The following is a 25,441-nucleotide window of genomic DNA, read 5'->3' as shown; positions in this document are numbered from 1 at the left end:
TAATGTATAGAACACTGACGAGATAAACACCAGCTTAGAGAGTTAAAATGGAATCTCACAGTCTATTTCAGCCCCTGAAATGTGGTGTGTACTGTCCACCACTTGTGTAATTAACTCTCAAATTATTTATCTCAAGGAAACACTCATTAAGTCACAACCTAAGTAACAAAGACGTTTGAACTGTGATCTACTGTATTTAAATTATGTCTTTAATCCCCATGGCTGCTCTGTCGCCTCCTAGTGGCCAAATGACAGCACCGCAGCTCGCGGGGGCGAAAGTCGTCACATCCTCTCCACTTCCTGTTTATGTTAGCGGTTAGCAGCCGTTAGCAGCAGTCCAGTCCATCCGCGCATCGAATGAAACACTCAACATATTCAACGGTCTCGGCTCCGCTGGGTGAGAAGACGCTCGTTTATTTGACATGACATTTGTGTACACGGCATTACTAGAGTCACACACACGCATACTAAAAACACGGGCGTTAGGGGGGGGGTCAGGGGAAGTCCGTACGCTGGGTTCCATGGTGGGTCGATACTCAATTAGAGCACTTCAGAGGCCCGCCTCTCTTCGGAGCAAAGTCTTGCTCTCCACGACGTCCTCGAGCCACTTCTCTCGGAACCTCGTGCCGGCGGGCGTGTGCACGAGGCGGCTCGACTCCACCACGAAGCGCACCTCCACGGGCACGCTGGCGGGCTTAACCCTCGACACGCACACGTCGAAACGCACGCTCGCCGTCCCCGGAAGGGGTTCCCCGGCGGTCGGCACGCCGAAGCGGGCCCGGTAGTGGTAGAAGGTGCGATGCTCCTCCTCGGTGGAGGACAGGAAGTCCAAAGTGTAGAGCCAGCAGCGCTGCATCTCCCACGTTTGAATGTACTCCTCGAGCTGCTTTTCCACCGCGTCCACTGTGAAGTCTTTGACCGCGACCCAGCTGATGGCAGCCATCGCTCCGTCCGGAGTGTCGTCTACCTGCCCAGAGCTCCTTTTTGTCCGTGTCCGAGGGTTGAGGTTGTCCGCTTTTGTTGTCAGTTTCCCTGACAACCGGGACGCGTGGGTGTGGACATGGCAGTCCAATCAGCTGGCTCCTAATTAAAATGGTTTTAATTTTAATATTCCTTGTTTTAATTTTTTTTTTTCAGGACACAATCGAATAAGCAGTGCCCTGACCCTAATACAAAAAAAAAACTGCTGATGGCAGGTAGTCTCCCATGAGGATGCATTAAGCATCCGATTGCCTGATTGACCGCTGTTCCAAGTGAGCCAGCCAACGCATGTCGCGGATCAGGAGCACACTGGACAGCGTCACCAAGGCTGTCGGCGGCACGGACCTCATCGCCAAGTTCTCCCGCCTAAAGCCCGGGAGTCCCGCGGAAAAGTCTCCGGTCAAAGCCGAGACCCCCAGCAGCGGAGCGGCGGCCTCGGCGGCTGAAACCGCCGCGAGGGAAGGAGAAAAAGAAGAAGGCCGCGAGAGGACCATGGCAGAGGAAGACCCGGACAAGCGACGCCAGCGAGTGGCGGGAAGTCCTTCCGCCGGCGCCAAGAAGTCCACGCCGGGCCCAGCCTCGGCAGAGAACGCGGCCGTGGCCAAACAGTCCGGGCAGCTGTTTCACCCGGCAGCTCTGTCCAACACCATGGATGACACCTACAAAACTCTAGCCGAGCACATCAACAGTTACTTTGGCACCGGCACACAAGAGGAAGAAGGAGACAACGGGGCGCCGCAACAGCGCCAACACACAAAAGCGGGGGGCCCCATTTCCGGGCCCGCTCGGGCAACTCGGGGCCACGCTCTGGTTTCGTCTCCAGTGGCCGGGGCCAAAGGTATCGAAGCGCCCGCTGCTTCTCCTCCCCCTCCTCGCTCAACGGGAGAGCTCGGCTCCCCGACGAGGACGGCGTCCCCCGACACCCCCGCAGCTCAGCCCGTCCCCGCTGCCGCCTCCAAAAAAGGCTTCACCCGCTACCTCTCCTACCCGCGGCCCAGCGTTCAGGCGTTCGTCGGCAGCTACATCACGCCCCTGGTCCCTAAATTCCGAGGGGACTCCAGAAGCATCGCGGCCGAAGGAGACAAGCCTCCCGAGGAAGAGCCCGCCGCGGAGAAGAAGCAGAAGGCGGACAGCGACGGGAAGAAAGCGGACGAAGTGAAGCGCCAGCTGCTGATTCAAAGAGAGAAGGTGAGGCGCTCCGTGCAGCTGTGAGGCACTTGGGGGAAAAAAAACAATGTCCTGGATTGTCTTTATTTCCCCCTGGTCGTCGTTGGTCCTGATGTTTTGCACGCGGTGTGTTTTTGCCCCGCAGATAACAGCCAGGGTGAGCGTAGACAACAGGACCAGAGCCCTGGTGAGAGGCCTGCAGAGAGTCACCGATGTCCAGCTCCTCACCAGTCGAGTGGAGGAGCTCAGCTTTCACCTCCTGGAGTTCCCGGAGACGCGAGGTGTAGCCATCAAGGTCAGCTTCTGAATGGCGTTGTGTGATGGCGTCAGACTGTGTTGCATAGAGCAAAATCTTAGTGTGTTTTGCGTGTCATTGTGACACGTTTAGGAGAGTGTGTTGCCCTGCCTGCTGCGATTACGCCAAGCCAGAGACCTCCCTCTTCAGGCTGCTGTGAGAGAGGCACTGGCCCTGGTGGGCTACGCTGAACCAGTCAAAGGCAGAGGAATTCGGGTCCTGGCTATAGACGGAGGTGGAACAAGGTAGGAAGCTATGAAAAATGCATGTTTGTTGTAGCGGATTAAATATAACAGAGGCGTTGTCAGTGGAGGGTTTTTTTTAAACATTGTACCCTTTGTCACAGGGGACTGCTGGCACTGCAGACTCTGCATCAACTGCAGAACCTGACCGGCAAACGAATCCACCAGCTGTTTGACTACATCTGTGGGGTCAGCACAGGTATATCCTCATCATCATCAATATAGTCCTCTTCTTTAATCACCCCACGTAGGAAAGTATGTCCTCCTGATAACACCATCCCTCTCTGCTTCAGGAGCTATCCTGGCCTTCATGCTGGGCATTTTTCAGATCCCCTTAGAGGAGTGCGAGGAGATGTACAGGAAGCTGGGCTCGGATGTCTTCAAACAGAACGTCATCGTTGGGACCGTTAAGATGGGCTGGAGCCACGCGTTCTATGACAGCGAGATATGGGAAAACATCCTCAAGTTAGTTTGCACAGCTTCCTATATTTATTACACTGGGGTATCTAGCTAGCAAGCTATATATAGTGTTTGGCTGCATCTTTCATACGCTTTTTTTTTAGGGAACGGATGGGTGAGGGGCGTATGATTGAGAGTGCCAGGGACCCGCACTGCCCTAAAGTAAGCCAAAATACTTTTCACCTCTAAACTGCCTATATTAAAGCTTTATTTGTGAATGAATTAAAAACATAGTTAGGAAGTCTCTTTGCAGTATATATTTTTAAAGATTTCTGTCACTTTTACCGCAAAAGCTCTAAGGAAAACAGCAGCTTGCCTTTTTTAGAGACATAAATAACATGGCAGGCTCCTCTCTGAATGTGCCCTTTGTCCACAAGGTGTCAGCAGTGAGCACTGTTGTGAACAGGGGCCTACCGCTCAAGGCCTACACGTTTAGGAACTACAGACTCATGCCGGGAGTGAGGTCCCACTACATTGGAGACTGCAACCACAAAATGTGGCAGGCTATCAGGGCCTCTTCTGCCGCTCCGGGCTACTTCAAGGAGTTTGTCCTGGGAAAAGATCTGCATCAGGTATGACGTGGAACTGAGAGGTGGGGGATGTCTCCGCTGGGTATGTAGGAGGTTGATAACAGTGTGCAGAGTAGATAATGCGTTCAGGAACTGATCGATAATGCTGAGCCACCGTCCTTGGAGGGGATTTTTCCTCTTAAATTTCCATTAGCAGTGGCACAGATCACCAAAGTGATCCGAAAAGTCACGTTTATCTGAGCCCTAGTTTAGCGTGGGTGGAATCTTACCAATCAATACACTTCAGCCTTGGCACTGTGTTGTCTGGTACCAAGGATAAAAGCACTGAGGTTACACTGCAGTGTGTGTGTGTGTCTCACTTATCCAAACCCATGAACTCAAAGGCAGTCTCTAAATCGTTGTGCAGAACAGGAGGGCTGCCACATGTACTGGGAGTAACGTGCGAGTACTCCCAACAAGTCCTTAAAGGCTGATTATTTAGCTTGATGACGTACTTGTAAATCCCCCAGAGGGGTATTTAAGGACAAGACAAAGGAATCGAAGATAAATTACTTGTCTCCATAGCATTCCTTTATTTTACTGTCTAATGCTTGGGTCCCTATCAGAGCTCCTTTATTTCATGCCATTGATTATTAGGCCAGATATCTTTAGATGGTCTTTGTGGGCAGAAATGATCCTTAAGGCTTCGCTTCATTTTGATAACCCACTTAAGCAAAATTAGCCTTGACACTCCAAGTATTTATCTCCCCTGCCATTTGCTAATGCGAAAGTTCTGGTAGACAGCCCAATGTTTTAGTCATTAACAAATCCTTATCTCCAGTCCCCTGTGCATGTTTGTAGAGCTGAGCCTCGATTAGAATGAAAACAAATGACTGCCCAAGCTCAAGCTTTTCCTGCTACTAATCTAGTAAGTAAAGAAATGTAAGGACAACCTCTAACCCTCATAAACGCTGTAAGTGTATTAAGAAGAATGTAATCTCATCATGTCCTGCATAAGCATGCCAAATAACCAGCTGATCTTTTCTGTGATCAGTCTCCCCTAAAATGCTCCGTAGAGCCCTCAAAGAACGCCGGGTGGTAGTTGCTTGTTTCAAAATGAGCCACCCAGTGAACTGCAGATCTCTATTGCATATAATAATACATTTAAAATGGCCATTGGTCATACCCAAACCACACATTCATTCATTCTTTAACGTTCCATCCATGCTGTCTTACCAACCCAGTGCGTGGGTTTTTCTGGAAAGTTAAAGAATGAATGTGTGTCTGTCTGTGTGTGTGTTGGAAAGTGTTTCATTGGCAGTTTGAGCTATCGTTGCCACCCACCGGTCCCACTACTACTCTAGTTTTCAGCACCAGCAGCGGTATTTCCCAGGAGAGTTCTGCCATTATGGGCCAGCAGACAAAGTCTCCCAGACAACTCAAATATCCTCCCAGAGCTGGAACTCTGGGAGGATATTTTTAGCCTACTTGAGGATGCTGAAGCGTTTTGTTTCTGTGTCGTCGTTGGATGCAGGCTACTTGTCATTCAGGTTAGACCCCAGGGGGAGAGGTGAAGGGTCAGAGGTGAGGAACCGCTGTGTGACTAACATGCTGTCTCAAAAATGCAAACTGGGTCCCACAGTTTCAGCGGCTTGAGGGTGAACACCTATGCCATTGGTCAGAGAATGATGTTGTATTGTCCCATAATTATGCACCGAGAGAGAGATTTGAATTAGACTTTATATGCTGTTCTAGGAAAAGTATGTTTATTATTTAGTCAAGGCTAAGTAACTACATTGAATTCATAAAGATTCAGTGACACTTACTGAGAGATTTCTTTATGTGGATTATAACCCTTGTTGTTTCTACTGCCCACCCCATTTAGAGGGGAGGAAATTACCATGATGACCATGACCCCCGCTTGGGGGGGGGGGGGGGGGGTCGGATCTCTTGTGTGCCACACTCACCATGTCTATCAATCCTGGCCGAAAGCCCTTCAGTGGTTGGATTTAGTCCAAACTGGACTGGGGGAAAGTGAAAAACAGCCTTTTAGCTCTAAATCGGTCCAGGCATCTATTCAGCTTGATTGTCCCCTTAGCTTCTTTAAAGACAGCTTGTTCACTTGTGAATAACCAGCGCTGTTTGCCAGAGGGCTTCTTTTCCTCAGGCCCACGGCTCGTCCACTTCACCTCATTTGTCCCCTACTCGCTGTCACACTAAAATGATCTCCAAACCAGAGGCCCATATGTGCAGCATTACCCTTGCTTAGTAAGCAAACATGGCTGATGCAGTGCTGAAGGTGCCTTTTACAGCTTCTGGTAGCCCATCAACCAAAGTGTCCGTTGGTTTAACTTTCTGCCCCCCCCCCCCTCCTCTGTCCTCTGCTTTTGTAGGACGGAGGGCTGCTGATCAACAACCCCACGGCTTTGGCCATCCACGAGTGCAAGTGTCTGTGGCCCAACACACCGCTGCAGTGCGTGCTGTCCCTGGGCACCGGGCGCTACGAGGCGGCGGACAACAACGGCACGACCTACACGAGCCTCAAGACCAAGCTCAGCCACGTCATCAGCAGTGCCACCGACACCGAGGGTAGGACCACACCAAGCGCTTCCACGTCCCACACGCCATTTATTTCTAAACCTTGAATTAGAGGCGCGTGGTCACTAGGGTTGGGTATCGTTTGAATTTGAGCGATTCCGATTCCGATACCGATTCCTTGTTTCGATTCCGGTTCCCAGCGATTCTCGATTCCGATTCTTTTAAGAGGCAGGGTCAAAAAAGTTTAAGTTTAAGATATTTTAAATGAGCTAGCTAACCAAGGGTCTTTCTGAAGGAAATAGTCTGACCTTCTCCATCAATGTTAATTCTATGAACTTTTTATTAACTTTACTATGAATTTCTAACAGGGCTGTTTTCAACTACAATATGAATATCAAACTATGAACTTGAATATTGTATAAACATTATAAATAACAGGGGTACACTTTCACTTTCTTTATTTTTGAAACCTCACAAAAACACATTTACACGTGAGTGTGTGATACTGCAGGTACTTAAACGTTACTTTGCTCCCACTGATGGACGAACCCTTGGAATCAGAGGAAGAGGCAGCGCGTCAAACACGGGGCACACGGAGGGGGGGGGCGCGCAACTCTCCCAACCTCAAATCAGGGACACTTTCGCTGACGGGGGGCTGCTGGCGGTCGACGCGGGGAGTGCTAGTACAACCTTTTTTTTTTCTTTGCAGCGCCAGCCTCACTGCTCATTTTAACAGAGGACCGCTCCGCTCGGGCCACCCCGCACCACCGCGCGCACTGGTCTGATGCGTCGCAACTTCACAACAACCGGGAGTTTTTGGCCAAGTTTTCGGTTTGTTTCGAAAAGTGTAACTACACTTTGGACCGCCGACGCACGCTACACATGTTCGATCGCGCTGTTACGCCAACACTTCCGGTGGACGCTTCTTCGTTGGTGTTCAGCGGTTTCTATTTCCGGTCGGCGCCGGCGGACTGAGAATCGAAACAAGGAATCGAATTTTAAACTTTTGAACGATACCGGGTAAATCGCAAAGCTAGTTCCGATTCCAATCGATTCTCGATTCTCGATACCCAACCCTAGTGGTCACAGGCGGGGACCGGTTCAGCGGCGTCTCTTTTAAACATTGCGGCTAAAGACCTCACAATGCTTCTTTCAGAGGTGCACACCATGCTGGACGCACTGCTGCCCCCCGACACGTACTTCCGCTTCAACCCCTACCTGAGCGAGGACATCCCGCTGAACGAGAGCCGCGGGGAGAGGCTGAACTTCCTCAAGGGCGAGGGGGAGCGCTACCTGCAGCGCAACGACGCCAAGCTGAGGCAGGCGGCCAGCGTGCTGGGCCAGGAGAAGAGCGCCATCCAGAGGCTGGCCGAGTGGGCCAAGCTCAAGGCCAACATGTACGAGGGGCTCCCCTTCGTCTCCAAGCTGTAGCCGTCGGGCGCGGCAACGGCGCGACCGCGAGTTACGAAGGTAAGCAGACACGGAGCGGGACTGCTCTGAAGACACGGAAGACAAAAGGGGCAAACTGGACACGTTGTTTGGTCGTCAACGTAGCTTTAAAAAGGACTGTAGAGAAGTGTGAGTTAATTCATTAGGCAAGATGACAGTATGCCGTAAACAATAGTGTGAAATGACATGTCTCTTTGGGACAGAATGTGTGAGATGGAGATGGAATAATACACTTTGATCAGAATGAAGCAAGAAAGTACAATATTTATGTCGTTTAAATTTATGAATTTTAGGCTGTCGATTGACTGAACGCACAATGGGACACAAGAATAATGAATATAACTTATTTTGTAAAAAAGACAGTAACTTGAATACATTAAGTATTAAATACATGATTGCACATAAAAAGTTTGACTACCTATTCATAACGGGGAGCAATGAAATCATGCACTTTGTAGGAATCTTAACCATGGAAATGTAATTAGTATTTGAGTGCTAGAAATAAGAATACAACAAAACTAACACTGCTGACTCTTGATATCACTGTGCTGTATTGACACATACTGATATGGAAATCTATTTCTGATACTCATGATAATGTGTCGTAATGCAATCACTTTTTCTCCGTGAGCCGTGATACAAAGCATGCTTTCCATTGTTTCCCATTATCCACTACGATGCTTTTGCATTTTAACCGAGCTGAATTCTGGCTTTCAGTGTCACACACTTTTTACATTGTGAGAATGCTAGATGCCCCAATGCCTGCCTTCTTCATTGCTTTGGTGGAATAGAATAAAACTTGGGTTTTCTTTTCAAACCCTTGATACTAAATTGTTCTCGTTTGACTTCTGTATTCTTGTGGAATGTATGTTGTTTTATCTGCTTTTCCAATCTAATGCCACACACACTTCTCAAGGCGCCCCACAATAGAGTTGTCCCAAAGGAATGCCAAGTGTCTTCCTAAGATGAATTGCCTTTATTTCCCAATCGCACACATTGACTTTCTGCTTCATTGTTTTGATCCCATTGAAGATCCACTAAAATTCCATAGCGTCATTCCTTCGTCACACTGTTGTTACCCCAACCAACGTGAACAAAACTCCACGAGGAGGCCTACCTACAAGCCCCCACAACAATGACGGATGTCAAAAAGATGTGGAAGAACATATGTCTGCTGATGCCTCTTTCCTGGTGTCAAAGTTCAAACTGGCACGACTGCACTTTTTCATCTTTGTTTTAGCCAAACGTCGGGGTCTGACTTATGGCTGTGGCTCTTGTGCTCTTTTCAGCAGGGGAACAAATTGGGATGAACCATTTAGATACATGTTTAAACGTATGTTGGATTGGCGGAATACCTTTAGTTTAAATACAAAGGCCTCCCCGAAACCAACTGTAAAAAAAAAAAAATCATCACTAAATTTGATCCTTTGAATAAAAAAATATATTTTAGTCATAATGCGGATGCAGTTTGTCTAATCTCCTCGGGTTTCTTAAAGAGTATGGCCAATTATGCTTGTGGAAATACTCCATAGAGCGTCTGAGGTGAACATGAGACTAACGCTCCCTGGCGATGTGAGACCTGCCAGGCTGTGTTTACATAGAGTGGGATGTATAGTATGTATAGTTCATACCAATTTTGTTAAGAGTTGTCGGTCTATTACAACGTGATCTTAAACTAGAAGGATACAAATACGCCAGCAAATGAATCCCCGCAGTGTTTGAAGTGTGTGTGTGTGTGTGAAGCCCACACAGGATCCATGCAGACCATCTGTCACCCAACGGGTTCACGGAAAATTCAATACGGTCACATTTTCTTCCTGCAGATCGCCGGCTTCTTACTTGGGTCATCCTGGAACGTGTAGCTCTCTGAATCAAGGTAGGAAGGCTGTTGTGTCAACGAGTAAGCAGGTGGCTGGTTAATGTCAGAGAGACTTTGTCATACTATAATACAATCTGGCCCAGGAGTATTTCTGAGGTCCACACTGGTTCGTCTGTAAACAATTGTCCGTCGACAAGAAACGGCAGGACGGATGCTATGGATCTCCAAAGATCTCTGCCAGCCGCTTAGTGGACACACACAAATCCCATTTGTCCAACAGCCCTGCATGAAGGTCAAACAACATGTCAGTACCCCGTAGACTGACGTTTTCTTGCATTAAGATGTTAAAAAAAAAAAAAATCCAAAGTCCTCAAACGCACACACACACAAAAAGCAATGTTACGTTATGCATAACGTTGTTAGGGCTTGTCTATTCATACAGACACCGCAGCAGGACTCGGCCGTGAATTCTCGTGTCCTTCGGCCTGGATGAGTGTAACATGCATTTGTCTTGTTGAGAAAAGGTTCTCGCGTTTCATACAAAATGGGGAAAATATGCCATTTAAAACATCAAGTAGTTTATTTCCCACACATTATTCAGAACGGTGGGCAAAGAGAGCGAGAGAGTGGACATTACTGGTGATGACCGGGCCTCAATGTGTGTGAGACATGCTTGGTCTTTACCGGATTGAGTGATGTGGGAGAGGGTGAAGGGTGAGTGTTGTTCACACACACACACGCACAATGTGACATTGATCTGTGGGCCAGTACTGATAACGTGGTGTGCATCGGTGCGTTCAACACCAGCACCACCCTGTCAGTGTCTGCATGAGACTCCGGTGTATCTTATCCATATGGAACATTTCCCCAACCCACATTTAATGTTCTCAGTCACAATTTAAACTGCCAAACTAATTATTAAGTTTCAAGTTTTGTTAAGTAAACACTAGTAAGGTGACAGTAAGTGGGGAACAAGTGCCTCAAACTCGTTCCTTATAATGATGACAATTTACTAAAACCAGTTTGCACAATTAAATTGGCAAGTAGAGAACATAATTCCAGAGGAACCCGTGACTAATTTGCCTAATCTTGATATTTGAAACCCTGCAATCCAAATATAAATATTTGCCTATGAGGGCAAAAAAAAATAAAAGAACTCAGGAGGTAAGCATGTAAACATAAATGAAAATGAAAGGATGCTTACTACTCAATAACACGATAACTCCAGGATTCCCACACATGCAGCGCTTCCATTCATTTCAGAGCCTCAGAGTTTCGACTAGATACAGTGAGGAATAACAAGAGAACTCTGCAGGGTTATTGTTTACTTCACACATATCCGTCTGCAGGTCCATCTGCTGCCACTTGTTAGAACGGGGTCGCTGTAGTTGTGGTTTTTTCCTGTCTTTATCCACCGGATTGTCACCAACAGATAAAGCAAGTGAAATACGGAGATCTCACTCTGATATTATCTGCATCTACCAGACAGAAGGCAAAGGTTTTAATATTCTAATGCAGCCATACATATTGGACCAAAATTGAATTAGGTCCACAGCAAGACTTTTGTTCCTTTTTCCATACGCACAAATGTGGTTTGGAATTTTTACAATATGTATTTTTACAACACTACCTTCCACCAAATATGATACTTAATCCAGTTCCTCTTTAAGAAATTTTGTTAAAAAACAATGCCATCCACATAGGTCAAAATACGTAAGAACAGCTCTATTTTTACCAATGGGAAATCTAATCGGTCTGGGAAAGTGTGCACGGTTTTCGTTTGGGAGTGTATCATCTTCACAAAGGCATAGACGATCTTTGTCGCTGCTGGTTTTTGACAGCGGCGGGGGAGCGGGTGAGGAGAGCGGAGGAGCCGTGTGGACCACAGCTTGCTGCTGCAGCGGCTGAAGGAGAGGGAGGGGGGACGCACACGCACTGGCCAGGCACGGTCCCTCAAACACACACACACACACCTCATCATTTTTCTACAGCATCCACACAGACACTCACTGCCTGGAGAGGAAACAGTAGCCGGTTTGCAGCAGACGGTGAGTTGTATGCCTCTCTCTCTGTTTCCTTTCTCTTACCCACCCCTCCTTTGAAGATGGAGATTGAATCCTCGCCCGTTGTCTTCAGCAGAAGCATAATGTAGCTCGGGGTATAATGGTGCAGTGGATGTGTCAAGTCTGCATTTCCTTTTGCACGGTGCATGAGGAGGATGACCAGGTGCCAATAATATAGCAATATGGACGCCGATTGTCGTGTTTAAAATAAAAACAATTTTAAAAAAAGAGGAAGGAATCTGGATTTCTGCTGAGAATCAAAAGATTGCCAAGTGCAGCCATGAAAGAGGTGATGGCAATGTGTTGATCGGCCGTTGTGCAGAGTGAAGGTAAAGGGGGGGGGGGTCTGTTGCAGAGGCAGTGGTTGGTGCTCATTGTTGCTGCCGCCGGCCGGTGCATGCAGGCCCACAGGCGGAGGGGATGGTTTGATCTCTGCCAGTAATGCTGTCATATGTAGCTCACATCGTGAAGCTGTCAATCCAAGTGTTTTAGATCTCAAGTCTGGCAGTAGTAATTATGTATAGTATGTAGCTAGAGATAATAGTCAGCAGGTTTTATTCTTGAACATTATGTTTTGTTGATTATTCCGCAGAAAATTATTTCAAGAGTTAAATTATGATTTTGGATATTTGCATGGTTTCTCCCTCGAAATATGGCCTAATACATCTTTCCGCATCTCTTTTACTAAAAAGGCAGAACGGAGTGGATGACACTTCAGATGCATTTTGAGTTGACATTGGATTCAGTAGGACTCAACGATTCATCATTTGGATTTGAAGGCCCATTTACTGAGGATTCCTCAGCCCAGTCATCAGAACATGCACAGTATTAGTGCTGAATTAGTGATTATTTGATCATGTATGTAAATTTGACAATTTACATACATTTTAGAGACCGATACCAAATTAGGAATCAGTGGCGGCCATTGTCATAGCAGCCGTATAATGCTGATAGGTGACATAGATGCTTAAATTGTTTCCATTGGGTTTAGAAATACAATGACTTACGCTGTGCTGTCCTGTTGCTCATGGGTAGAGAATTGCCAACAAGCAGACTAAAGGTTTGATTCCCATTTGAGCCCACATGTTTGTTTTATTGCTCGTATACATACATCAATGCAACTCGGGACCCCCCTTCCCCTGATGTACTTCCCACTTGAGCGGGTTTATTACTGGGGAACCCATTTAAATTGGGAACATCTGGCAGCAGCAGGCCCAGGTTGCCTAAAGGCTGAATCTAGTGTCTTTTGTGTACATTTTTTGTGAGCACAATTAGCCGCAACTTGGGTGTGTGACGCAACCACGTCATGGCAGATGCATCGCTGAAGAACCTAAAATAGCGCAGTGTTGAGTGTGCATGTTTTAAACGTGCATGAAATGCTTGGCGTGCATCCCACCTGACTCCAAACCAGTCTGCAGGAAAACTCTTTCTGATGGTAATAAGAACCACACCATCTGATTTCGGGATTGATGGTGTCATATTAATGTTGGCAGCCAGCCTCTGCTTTGGTTGTAACACTATGTGACGTGATGTCACCTCGCAGTGGGTTGATTTTGACCCTCGAACCCGTTCATTCAAACATGTATGTATGTTGTTAAGTCCGGACCCACCTTTCATTTGAAAAAGTTTGTATTCAACCTGTGGACAGCTGAGACACCAGAGGAGGCGTGTCATACACTATCACTGGTGTTTATGTTTCCGAATCTGAAATATTCTTTAAAATGTTGAATCCCTTTTCGTTTCCTATTAAGATTTAGAGAAATTAAGCTACGTTTAACACCAAAAGGTCTGTTTTCACAAACCACGTCACGGCGGGAGACGGACAGCTGTAAACAATCAGATCAAATGATGGGTGAACTCCGTGAAGACACCTGAGTGGAGCCATCGTTAATATAACAAACAGCTGTGCTTTTCCCACTATAAACGAGTCCAAATGTCTTCTGTATAAAATACTTAATGTTCAAGCATACATCAAATTAGACACCCCCCAAATGAATCTTTCCACATTGCAACGATGCATTCGTGTGGTAATGCCGGCAGGTGTTGTCCCGCCGTCACCCCTTCCGACCCCCCCCCCCCAATGAGGCATCACAGGACATGACCTCCGTCTCCTGTGACAAGTCTCCAGACCTGTCAGCGCACCGCCAGCACTGAGCCATTTCTCATGGCAGATGCAGTGCCATCGCCACTCTCCACTCTCGTCCATTTATCCGCGGCCCATTACACACGAGTCAGGTGATGGAGCGTCTGGTCGTTCTCATTCCGTCGTCCTTAAGTGATGAGACAGTTCTCACACATGAGAGGGAGGTGCATGAAAATGTTTTACCGGTTGTTTGACGATTTAGGGTTGAGGTCCAGTTGCTGTCATTTCACTCAGGCGAGATTGAAGCTCAAGATGTTTCACACCAGATGCATAATATGATGCATTGACATCATATTATGAACTTTTCTGCCCGACATTATTTTCCTAATTCATTGTTTTGATAAACCAAAAGTTGAAAATCCAAAGATATTCAGTTCAAAATTGAACAAAGCAGACAAAAAGTGTAAATTGCTCATGGCAGAGTGTTTCTACCAATAAAAGAGGAAAAACAATTAGTTAAGTACTAAAATAGTTCTGTCAAAAGTATGATTAATTAATTCAACTGTGCTCTCTCCAATGATCCATTTTTATTAACCTTTTGAAATATTTCCTTTAAAACTTGTGGAAAATTCTCATTACAAGAATTTAGTTTTTTGCCAAAACCAAGAGTTCAAAACTTGAAATATATATATATATATATTTATATATATATATATATTTATATATATATATAATCATCTTATTCTCCATAAAATGCACACGTCCCAAAACTACATAGAGCATCACTATGAACTCATATGGATGGGATTTAGTTAAATGCTTCCAACGCCATCCTTGACATACTAAGGAGAAGGTTGTGGGGAAAAACAGTTTACACATTTTCAATTTTCAAGCCACATAATATATATTTGCATATTTAAAACAATGCACATTATGCTGTATTTATGTTTAGGTTTTGTTATCAGCCCCCTGCACGGCCACAGGCTCTGCTGTGAGGAGCACACAATGGTTCTACATCAAGTCCTCCCTGTACACTTTGTGAAGTCCGCTCCCAGCAAACCCCCATGAAGTGTTTATGAAGCCATTCTGGGTTTTTGTCTCAGTTCAGATTCAGAATACAATTAGCATCATATTCTTCTGCTTTGGCTTAATAGCCTCAACCCCCCCCCCCCCCCCCCCCACGGTGAAGATGGTGGGTTAGGGGGGCGGGAGGCACATAAATGCCCCCATACCCTTGGTTCACAGCTGGGTGCGTTTGAGTGGCTGTTTTCATGAAGGGACCGGGGCACATTAAGTCAGCATGACGAGCAAAGAGGAGCAAAGTTACAGCCGGGTCTGGAGAGCGACACCATGCTGCTGGTAGATTTGTGAGCGAGCAGATGTTGTTCTCTCTTGCCTTTTCAAAAAGACAGATGTTTATTTTTGTTGTGTTATCTTTTTTTGAAAGATGATGTTATTGCTTGCAGATGGGAGACACCCGCTTTCTGCACAATGAGTCGATGGACAGAAAACAAATCCGCAACAATTCTGACAATTGAGTAATGAAAAAAAAAACTGCAGCATGAGGATTTGCTGCCTTTTCTGTTTCCTGTCATTATAACCTTACTCTTTGGGTTTGACATGAAGTGTGCTATCCAAAAGTGTACATCAATTAAGGCTATTACCAGGTGAGGAAAGGAGGGAAGGGGAAAAAGTGGAAAGGGAGAAGGTAAAAGGCAATTGAAGGGAAATACAAGGAAGTTGAGTAACCTAAAAGAAGTTAAATAATCGAAAAGGGAAAGAGCAGGAGAGAGAAAAGAAAAGTGGAAAGGAAAGAAACTAAAGCACAAAGAAAAATAATGACTAAGGAAGTGGCAAAGCGCTCCGAAGGGGAGGAGTAAAGTAGACAAGAACTGAGGGGAGAGGAGTGACGTGCTGCTCACCAGCTGTGTCAGGCCGCATCTCAAGTAGAGCAAAAGACAAGAGATTAATAAAAGGAGACATGGCATGACACTCCTATTACACACACACAATACAGATAGTAAATCTTTTCCGCATTTTTTATTGTCCTGTCAGTCTCTTTTGAATAGAGCGGTTTGAATGTGCTTGTTTCTGTGGTTAAGTTGTGGATCAGGTGGGCAACAGATGGGAGAGTGGGTGGGAGAAGAGCAGTTGCCGGACTCCATAGCCGTCACTGGCTGAGTGTAAAACCATATTCATTTAATTTCATATTTTATAAAGAGTCAAATATGTTTTCAACAAAACCAATCATATTAAATCCATTTTTAATTTAGACAGGGAAAAGACAGAAATATAAATACATGAATCACCTTTATCATGTGTGTACATACCCTCTTTCTTACCAAGAGCTAAGAGAAATAAAAGAGGAATGTTCACACCCCAGATGTGGGAGCTTAATTCATTGTTTAGTAGGCTTAAAAATAAAATGACCACCCAGGCACCAGAATCTTTGTCACAGCTCTAAAATGATTAGTGAGGATTTGGGTCAAAGAAGCCATTAAAGAACTCCCTTTATCAGGCCAAACATCCAATTGGCTCAAGGCACCAGCATCACATGACTGTTGTGAGCCAAGCAGCCTCAACAATTATCATTAAAATGTTTTAACACGGCATAATTTCATTTTTCAGCTATGATTCTTTTTCTTCCTCTGGACTGCACCTCTTTAAAAAGCGATTATTTTAGATAGATATACATCTTTTTAACCCCCAGCTATGGGGAGAGATATCTTTGGTGGGAAATGTACCATTAGAGCTTATACACATGATTTGTAGAGTGTGTAATTATGTATTGCCTTTTAAGGTATTTCATTGGCCCGAAGCCAACAGAGTCAACGCTCCACCTACTCAGGGCCCCTAATGCTCACCATCGCAAGACTGGTGTCAATCCTGATGTGTAATTTCCTACACCTCAGGGGAGGGGGAGGGCGTTTGTATCTACAAAATAAGCCCATAATATTCTGGCACATTTAACCACGTTTGCTGATAAAAAAAAAGTTGTTCTCAGCAGCATTCACGGATCGCGTGCAGTTTATCGGTCTTGGAATGTTGAGTACACACTTTTTCTTGAGCGTCTGCTCATCATCAATGTGCGTGTGCGGTGTAGGGGGGGGGGTGAGAGGCTCCAGCTCAATGGAGCTCACACGTGTCCTCGAACTTACTCGCCTGACCACTCAGGGAAGGCCTTTCCGAGGCCAGCCTGCCTCCAACAAGAGCCCTCTGGTCGTGTACTGAAAGAGTGTCTTTGAAGGAAAGTGTGTGTGTGTGTGTGCAGAGGATGGGGACGGGGAACAGAGAAGTCATCTCTCCGTTTAAGATGTTAACCGATAAAAGCAATTAAAGACTGACAGATGGAGAGCGATGGAGAGTTGCGTAACATCTGCCTTTTTTAAACATCCTCAATTACACCAGCGTTTCATTTGACGTAAACTGTATAATCCACATGCCCACAGTGTCTGATGGAGGGTGGAGGGAAACATCCATACGACACACACGCGTTTACACTGCTGCTCCGGGGAATTGTGATGACATTTTAAAATGGATTACGTAAAGAGATGAAGTGTAGCGTACTTGCGTTGCGTGTGTAGGCTACTGGCAATATAGGCCAAACTGCGGGATGGTGTAACATCGGGATGGTGGAAACGGAGATGCAAAACATACCCATCATGAACCTTTGGGCCAAAAGTGTATATATTGTTTTTGCATCTGCAATACAAACGAATGACCGTTCATTTCCGGCTATACAGAGTAGAGATAATCCATCCTTTACCTCTGTAATTTGGGAACAACCACACCATCATCATGTGTGGCGGGGCCAAACTTAAAGCATATCGTTTTTTGAAAGCCAATATTATGTTTTTGGTTCATTGATTCTAGAGCCAACGATTTACTCTTCAGTTATACCAGCACATCACCTTTGACTTCGTCATTTCCGGGTTTGTTCCTCCTCAGCATCATTTGATGCCTCTGGATGTCGGCCCACGAAAACACGTGGCGTTTCACGTCCGTGGTACTATTCCACCCTGCCGCTCTGTCCTTCGCCACAATCGCTTTCACCCCCGAAACTGCTGAGCTGTTAGATGCATTGTCCTACCAGAGCCAGGCTGCTGTTGGATCACTTTAGCTTATTAAAGTTGGACGTGAGGTACGGAGGCAACCACAACATCATTTGGAGCTGCAGATACCAGCTTAGCATGAAGCAAACGTGGCCGGTACTGATCCAAAGGAGGAACAGATTGTTCTCTGGGGGGGAGGAGACGACCCCGATGTCGCTGCTCAGACCGCTAAAGGTGCACCTCTGGATGACGGCTAGATTTAATTCAGAGACACGACCTGCGTCTAAGGGATGCAGAGCTGGGGGGCCTCTGAGGATTGGAGGACGGATGCTGCTATACCTTTTCTATCGAGTGGTTTCTACACTACACTTGGTCATTAAGCTACTCAAAAAGCAGGTTTTAAATGTGCATTTATCAGAAAGCAGCAACATATTTATTTCCCTTTCCAACGGTCTCTGTCACTAGGTATATTTTGCCTAACCTCTACTTTAATAACAGTGTTGTTTCCTCACAGAGTTTTGCAATAGTGCAGATAACTAACAGCTTTGGCAAAACACCCGTATGATTTCTGGGAGAAAGTCTGATGAGCAAAGAGTGACACTTTCTGTACGTGTGACAGGATGCACTCATTATAATGTCCTACTTCTCGTTTGAATAAAAATAAATCATTAGGTTATCTCTTTGGGGCTTTTACAAAACGTTTGCAGCCTATATATAAAAAAAACGTTTGTACTTTTTCTTTAGCTCACAGCACAAATGATACCTGTTATCATACGATATTTCAGTATATTTCATTTTTAAATGAAATGTCATGGACACAAGGTTGTTGTGCCATTAAATGGCATTTGAACGCATCCAGCACAATCTTCATAACATTAACATGGTAATCACTTCTGAGCCCGGGAGGACTGCACTCGTTTCCTCGGCCCACCCCCCCATTTTCCCAGCGTCTGCTCGCTGCTGGTATTGACCCTCCTCAACCCACTCCATCTCTCATCCGCTCTACCATCAGATCCATGACTCACAAAGCCCGTTTAACCTTTACCCGGCGCTTGGTTGCTACCCCATTGGCTGCAAGCGGCGAATTTCCCCTTTTCTTCTCTTTTTTTTTTGTAGTTTCTGCTAGTGTGGTGGAATTGCTGAGGGGATTCAGGCTGTGTGTGCGCAGTTGACGTTCTTTTTCATCTAGATGCAGTCCGTGTTTGTCTCGTGTGACTTTTAGCGTGGTAATATGTCAGTAAATGTAGATAAGACCAGAATGTGTCCCTTTTTAAAGCACAGAAAAACCCTGTCACTTATATATCACTGATATATTCATTCCAAGCCAGTCACCCATTATGGCTTCTCTGATATATTAGCTGCAAGTTGTTCACTGTACAAAAGACCCATTAATGACTGGAAGAACTGCCACTTTTCTCAAATGGGTATCACATACTTTTCCCACGCCGGTCTCCTGCATGTAAACACTCGCTCAACCAGATAGCACAAGCGATCAGGTGTCCAGGGAGTTTCCCGTAACTGTCGGATCACATTACCTGTCACTTTTATCGTCAGCGATAAACGATGCAGCTGTGTGACTTGCAAACAACCGTTTTCTTTTAAAAGTCTCGACTCAGCTTGGATGCTGTTCTAATGCATTGCGTTGAAAATGACCATCATTTGCCTTAAGCTTCCAAGGAAGACAGACTATAAGTGAATAATTAATATCCCCTCACATATGCAAAAATATATTCTCGCGTAGAAGCCAAGCCACTGCTTTGGTGTCAAAGCCAGACCGCACCGACTCCTATAGCAAGCCATGAATTATTGAGAGCGTTGCTGCTCTTGTCACTTGCACTCACAATCCTACATGTACGAGGGTTGAATTTGGGATGATTGGAGAAGTCTTTAGATAAACTGACTGAAGGCGGATACGGTCTCAAACCCCAATATTCTGGATCTGTTTGTTGTAGTTCGGTCTTCTGTTAACTTCTTAAGCTCACCTTTTTATTCGTTTTACAATGACAATGGCTTTTCTCACCCCGAACCCCTCACCAGAGCATTTTACACACTTTGATTAGGGTGTGTATCAGGTATCACAGATCCATAAGTGGGCTTGTAGTGACAATGAGATTATTGATCGCGGGGGTTAAGATCCGGAGGGCATCAGTGTGGCTGAAAGCAGGAGACCCTTGTTTTTGGACACCTTTTTAATCTTTCACTAGCAGGAGTGGGTTAACTCTGTCCATCTTTCTTAGTCAATGTAGCAGCAGTCAGATGGGCATTTTATTAGACGTAGACAAGTGATTGTCATGAATCAATCCCCTGCTCAATACCCTCCATCTTTTTGCGGTTATGTCATCCTGTAAATACTCGTTAAATAAGGCTGCCTAACAAATGATATTGGTTTTAAGTGCTGGTTGTGGATCGAGATGGCTTTCTGTTCCTCCAGGAGCTCCGCACCAGTGAATAGCTTATAATGCCTGGGTGTGATTTGAGTGACGGCAAGCTGCTTCGGTGGGTCCATCGCAGAGCCGTGCTTTACATGTTTGTACAAGGCTGTAGTCATTAAGGTCTGCACTCAGGCCTAAAATATGCCATTTCCTTCTTTAATAGTCTACAGGGAGGACAGATCCCTTTTGACACCCGAGTCACAGGTCTGAACCTGCCGAAACAGGGAAAAATGTTTGTTCTGTATCTAAACGCCGCTCTCCTCAGAACATCTATGCTGGCTTTTGGCCTTTTGGTGACAATATGCTCGTATAGGTTGGAGGATACCAGTGACTCAATGACCAAGCTGCTTAAAAGCAGGCTGACATGTTTCAGAGGATCTTGTTTGAAGTCTGTATATAACTTTAGACCTTGTTATTTAAGTCATTTAAGGGACTTAAAGGACGAGGTAGCGACCAGAGTGATTTGAGGAAAGGTGAGAGATGACTTTAAATATTGCTTCCAAAAGACGCCAGATTTAAGCATTCATCCTCAGCTCCAATATCGCTGCCAAATGATTAGTATAGTATATTTTGGGAAAACTGTGTTTTCTTAATGGAGTATCATTGTCAGATCTCTGTATGGAAATTGTTTGAAAGGCGAGAATGAAATCAGCGCGTTGGAGTTTTCTGTGGTTTATTTCGTTTAATGGATTTGACTGCAGGTCAATGTCTGATTGGGAATTTGTTTAAAGAAAATCGGGGCCAACGTGGGATGCAAATAAAAGTCTGTTTGGGCGTGGCTCCACGTGTGTGTGTGTCTGTGTGTGTGTCATGGCTTTCAATTAACAAATTTAAAAATTAGGGAAGCAAAAGCCATGCTGAGTTTTTATTTGTCCTCAAGGGAAATAAAGAAATAAAGCACTTGTAAATGTAAAATCAAAGCACACAAGCAGGCCTCGCTACTACTGGTGCATAAAGTGCTCAGTGCAGTCCTTTTCTTGAAGTGGATAGTCTAGTGAAGTGTGTTTTTTTATAGAGCTTTCCCATCTAATCTAGTTAAACTGCCGAGTGGAGTGTACTTAGTCACATAGGGTTATCACATCCTGCTCCGATCATGAACACTCTACATATTCCCCTTTCTCACTGTTATTTTATAGTGCCCAAACTGTTCATGCCTCTTTTTTTTAACGATGATGATTATTGAACCTTTTACAAACAAAATAGACCCTCTCTTGGACAGTTTTCAGTAGGCCAGTTTATAACCCAAAATAATGCTGCTAATCCCCCAAATGACTCTCGTCTGCTTTAGGTTAAACTGTGTGTGAAGGTGCACTTGTCATCAAGCTCTGTCCATGTCCCGGTTTGGGACTGACACAGAATTTCTTGCTATACATTACATTCAGCTGACCCTTTTATCCAAAACAACTTACTTTGCATTTTAACCCATGACTTTAGGGGCATTAGGTGTCTTGTGGCTCCCAGCGCATCACACTACTCCATATAGTAGTTTAGAGACCAATACTTGTACCGCTACAAGCTAGTGTTCAAAATTGCTTTGTCATATTATTTGTTCAGCTCGTTTACGCAACACAAGAACTATTTTTCACACCGTAACCCCAAACCCTGCCAAATGACTGCGGTTCATGGGCAACTCACATCATAGAGGACAAAACAGCAAGATGAGAACGATGCAAAATGGCTCACTTTGTTTCTCCTCTCCTATCATCAGCTCCGGAAATCACAACATGTCCGGAGTACGTGCCAGATCCATACCCACATATAGATGCACACTGAAACCATGAGGGAGGCGTACTATGAGATGAAAAACCAAGATAAAAGCACGGCCCCCGATAGTACCTTTGGAATTCTGAAAATAGCATATTCAGTAATGTCATCCACTGCCAGTGCTCATTTTTTGGTTTTCATCTTCCTTCAAATATTCCTGTTGCACGATTGCTGCAGGAGACACCAACTTCACAGCTGCGAGGTGCTCTGTTTGCGTGGTGTGAGACCCGCAGAAGAGTGAGATGCGTGCATTGCTTTTTCTTGTCCTTAATACGATAAGCCACAAACAAAATGAAAATATTCTCACTTGATCGCAGCTTTACTGCCAAACAGAATGTTTGTTTGTAATATCTACGCCCCCCGGTCACACTAAGGTGTTGCTCGTCGCTTCCTCATCACTCTGAGGAGAAGCTTTTGTGAGACGTCCTAAATGACTGAGATCACATAAAGAAGAAATCCCTCTCTCCACTGGTGATACTAATATTAGGAGGCCCCGATCCGCTCTTCTTCTCCTGCCATTCTGTGTTTGGTTGAAGGTATGCAGTCAATATTAGACATCTCCCGGGCCGCCCTGCAGGTCCATACCCTCCACTGTTTGCCCTCCCAGACCCTTTGTGCGTTCACACTCTCATCGCCTTCCAGACATGTTCACGTAACATCTGTTTCCATCTTTGCCTTTCCCTTGCCTCCCTCCCTGTCAGTGTGTAGTGGGTTCGGATGGGATGGTCTCCGGGGTGCACAGGCCTTATTCCAACGTGTTTCTGACATGTCATGCCACTGATTGTTTACAGTGTCCATGTATGGAAGATTCTGCTGTGTTTCATTACGATGGCTTACATAGATGCATTGTAACCTATTTTGTCGAACTTCACGTTCTTCGGCAACTTTGTTTTTTGATCGTCACCCTAGTTTAAAAAACAAAAAGACAATATCCACAGGTGGAGCACAGCAGCCTGACTTAAAGGCATCAAATGTTGTATTCGCTGTATATTCGAATAATTCAGTTTGCATGTCCAGATGTTTCAGTCGTTACTTTCATTATTACACCTGGCATAATTAATGTCTTAATAGAAAAAAGGTCTGTAGTTGGATTAAGCCGATCAGTGTGATAGTATGTGTAACAAAGTATCTTAATAGTGCATAAGTAGAGCAAAAATAACCTGGATTAGCACGTAAATCAAACTCGCAGGTCCTCGCTCTCACTGGGACTGATTGAATGGAGTTTGGCACCATGTGGAGACGCAGTTCATCTGCGCGACTGCTTTCTGGGGTTTTTTTTTACAGTCAGTTTAGAGATTTTTCATTATCGTGTCTCCCCCCTGCATTCTTACTCTCTCTCACTTTTGGGCATGTAAGATTCCTCCGGATGGATCCAATCCGCAGAGAGAGCTCCCGCACCGTGACACTTTTACAATATGCTCCCCTTCGGCTTCAGAAGCTTATAGCAGAGCTGCAAAAGGTATGCTACTTCAGACTGTTCCTTAATCTCGGTTTATCCTACGTGCTCTCCGCATCTTTATGTGTCTGCGTTACAGCCTCGATGACTCCGTTGTGTTGTGGAGTGGAAACAGCGGGGATGGAAAAGTTGTCCTTTTAACCTGTAGAAGTAGCGATAAATCTCTGCGATTAAAGCAGCTCTGAGACTGGACTGCGTGTGTCGTCCGTCATCTGAAGGATGCTCCTGGACGGTTCAAAATTTTAAACAAAAATAAAACAACTTGGATTGTCCATGGTAACCAAACCCCATCTCAGCTTTAAAGGCCATCCTCACAGGCACAAAAAACAGTGACTTTTTAAAATAAACTTCTGTTTAGTAAGAACATTGTTTAATTCGTGGGATTTCTTAGATGTCAGTATGGAACCATTGTATCCGCACGACAGACACAACCACCCGGTGCGCAAAAAAAACCAACCTGGCGACTATAATAATTAGGTCATTCATCATTTTGTTTGACTGCTATTACATGTAGACAGATTTACGTTGGCGGACACACACACACACAGGGTAATAAATAACCCCAAGGCGTACACCACAACCTGATCGCACACAGATGGCACGTCTGATACGCGATGAACAGACGAGACTCGAGGCTCCAGACAGCCGTTGCTGCCCAGGTGCTACTTCGTCTACCGCGGACTACCACGTCACCGCGGCATGTCTCAAAAGCCTCATGTACTTTACTTTGTGTTGCTCGGCAACGTGACAAAAGCTTCTTTTTTTTTTAGCCTACCTTAAAAGTGAAAGGCAGTCTCCACTGGCTGTAGCTGATTCCCTTTATTTGTTTAAAGTAGCAAATGTGTGTTTTCTGCTGTTTGCACTAGCCGGCTCCAGGGTTACTGCAGGAACGTCTTCAAGAAGAATAAAAAAAGTCTGACTTTATTAGTGGCAACTTGGGCAGTAAGTGCAAAGCAATACGGATCATTATATTATTATTTGAAGAAGAACATGTCTGTTTTAAATATGATTAATGATCCCAATAAAGCTAGCAGCAGTGAAGAAAATTCCTTTCGAATAACGTTTCTAATAAAATGAGGGACTTCATATGTTCTGGCGGATTCTTCTTCCTGAAAAGGATAAAAAAAAGATACTTGGAATTGCATTTTGGTCAATGATAGTAATGTCAAACCACATTAAAAGTCCTCTCCTGGGTTCATTAGAATGGGTGTTAACCACTAATGATGATGTGCATATTACCAGTTTGTGTGAATGTGTTGCTGTGTCGGATCAGAGAAAGGTTAAAGGTGTGTGTGGAGGCCAGGCAGTCGGGGGCGGGGCTTAAGTGTGTATTTTGGGCAGCTGCTGCTGTCGTTGACTGCTGAGGCCCACAGTCTAGGGGATTACAGGACACACACACACATATGCACCCACATTTGTATTCATGCCTGGGGTCAGTTATTTTATCACAGCCTGCAAGCGCCCCATCTTCCCCCCGCCCCCCCGCCCCCATACACAAACAAACGTCCCAAAACTTGTGCAGCTAATTGAAATCGGAGCTTGATAGTAAATCAGTGGCATTGCACCGGGCAAGGGATATAACGTAGTGATCGCTGGCCTTTTGTCTCCATTTCACATCCACACTGTTAGTGTTCCTTACTGAAAATAAATCAAATTAATCAGATTATGCATTTATTTAAGGATTATTCTAAAGGCTCATACGTATCCAGATAAGTTACTCTCAACTACATGCTGTGGATTACATTGCTCGTCAGGTCGACCCCATATTGTCCTGGTTAGTGCTGGTTTCAAATTGAGTAAGTGTGCTAGAAGTTCGTATTCCAATACATTAAAAAAAGTGTGTTATTTCCCCGCCTGTCTAGCTGGTGAGCGTTCAATGCATTGAACATGCTTCCACACATGTTTCATGTGTAATAATAGATACTTGTATATTTTATGTTGAATGAGAAGATGTATCCCACTCATGTCTGTCTGTTACATTTCAAGTTGCACCAGCAGCCATTAGCTTAGTTTAGGATGAAGCCTGAAACCAGAGGGAAACGGCAACAAAATACGCCTGCTGTCATGTTTAAAGCTCACAATCAACACTTCAAAAAAAGATGTGTCCACGCAATAATTTATTTAGAAGAATA

General features: G+C 45.1%; 2 protein-coding genes across 17 annotated transcripts in view; both read left to right on the top strand.

Moving 5' to 3' along the window:
- Positions 1-277: 277 nt before the first annotated feature.
- pnpla8 (patatin-like phospholipase domain containing 8) lies at positions 278-8,456 on the top strand. Its single transcript, XM_037461858.2, has 10 exons — positions 278-397; positions 1,138-2,169; positions 2,294-2,443; positions 2,537-2,688; positions 2,790-2,884; positions 2,979-3,150; positions 3,249-3,306; positions 3,522-3,716; positions 6,047-6,242; positions 7,348-8,456. The coding sequence occupies exons 2-10, from the start codon at positions 1,270-1,272 to the stop codon at positions 7,620-7,622; spliced, it is 2,193 nt and encodes a 730-aa protein (XP_037317755.2). The 5' UTR covers positions 278-397; positions 1,138-1,269; the 3' UTR covers positions 7,623-8,456.
- Positions 8,457-11,305: 2,849 nt separating this feature from the next.
- Positions 11,306-25,441, top strand: part of nrcama (neuronal cell adhesion molecule a) — a 40,367-nt gene continuing 26,231 nt past the window's right edge. For all 16 annotated transcript variants that reach the window (XM_037461843.2, XM_037461856.2, XM_037461847.2 and 13 more), the window contains exon 1: positions 11,306-11,507. The gene's annotated coding sequence lies outside the window, so the exon portion shown is untranslated. The remainder of the gene's footprint in view (positions 11,508-25,441) is intronic.

This window comes from Pungitius pungitius, chromosome 2 (assembly GCF_949316345.1).
Source record: "Pungitius pungitius chromosome 2, fPunPun2.1, whole genome shotgun sequence".
Taxonomy (NCBI): Eukaryota; Metazoa; Chordata; class Actinopteri; order Perciformes; family Gasterosteidae; genus Pungitius; species Pungitius pungitius.
This window is presented reverse-complemented; position numbering and strand designations above follow the sequence as displayed.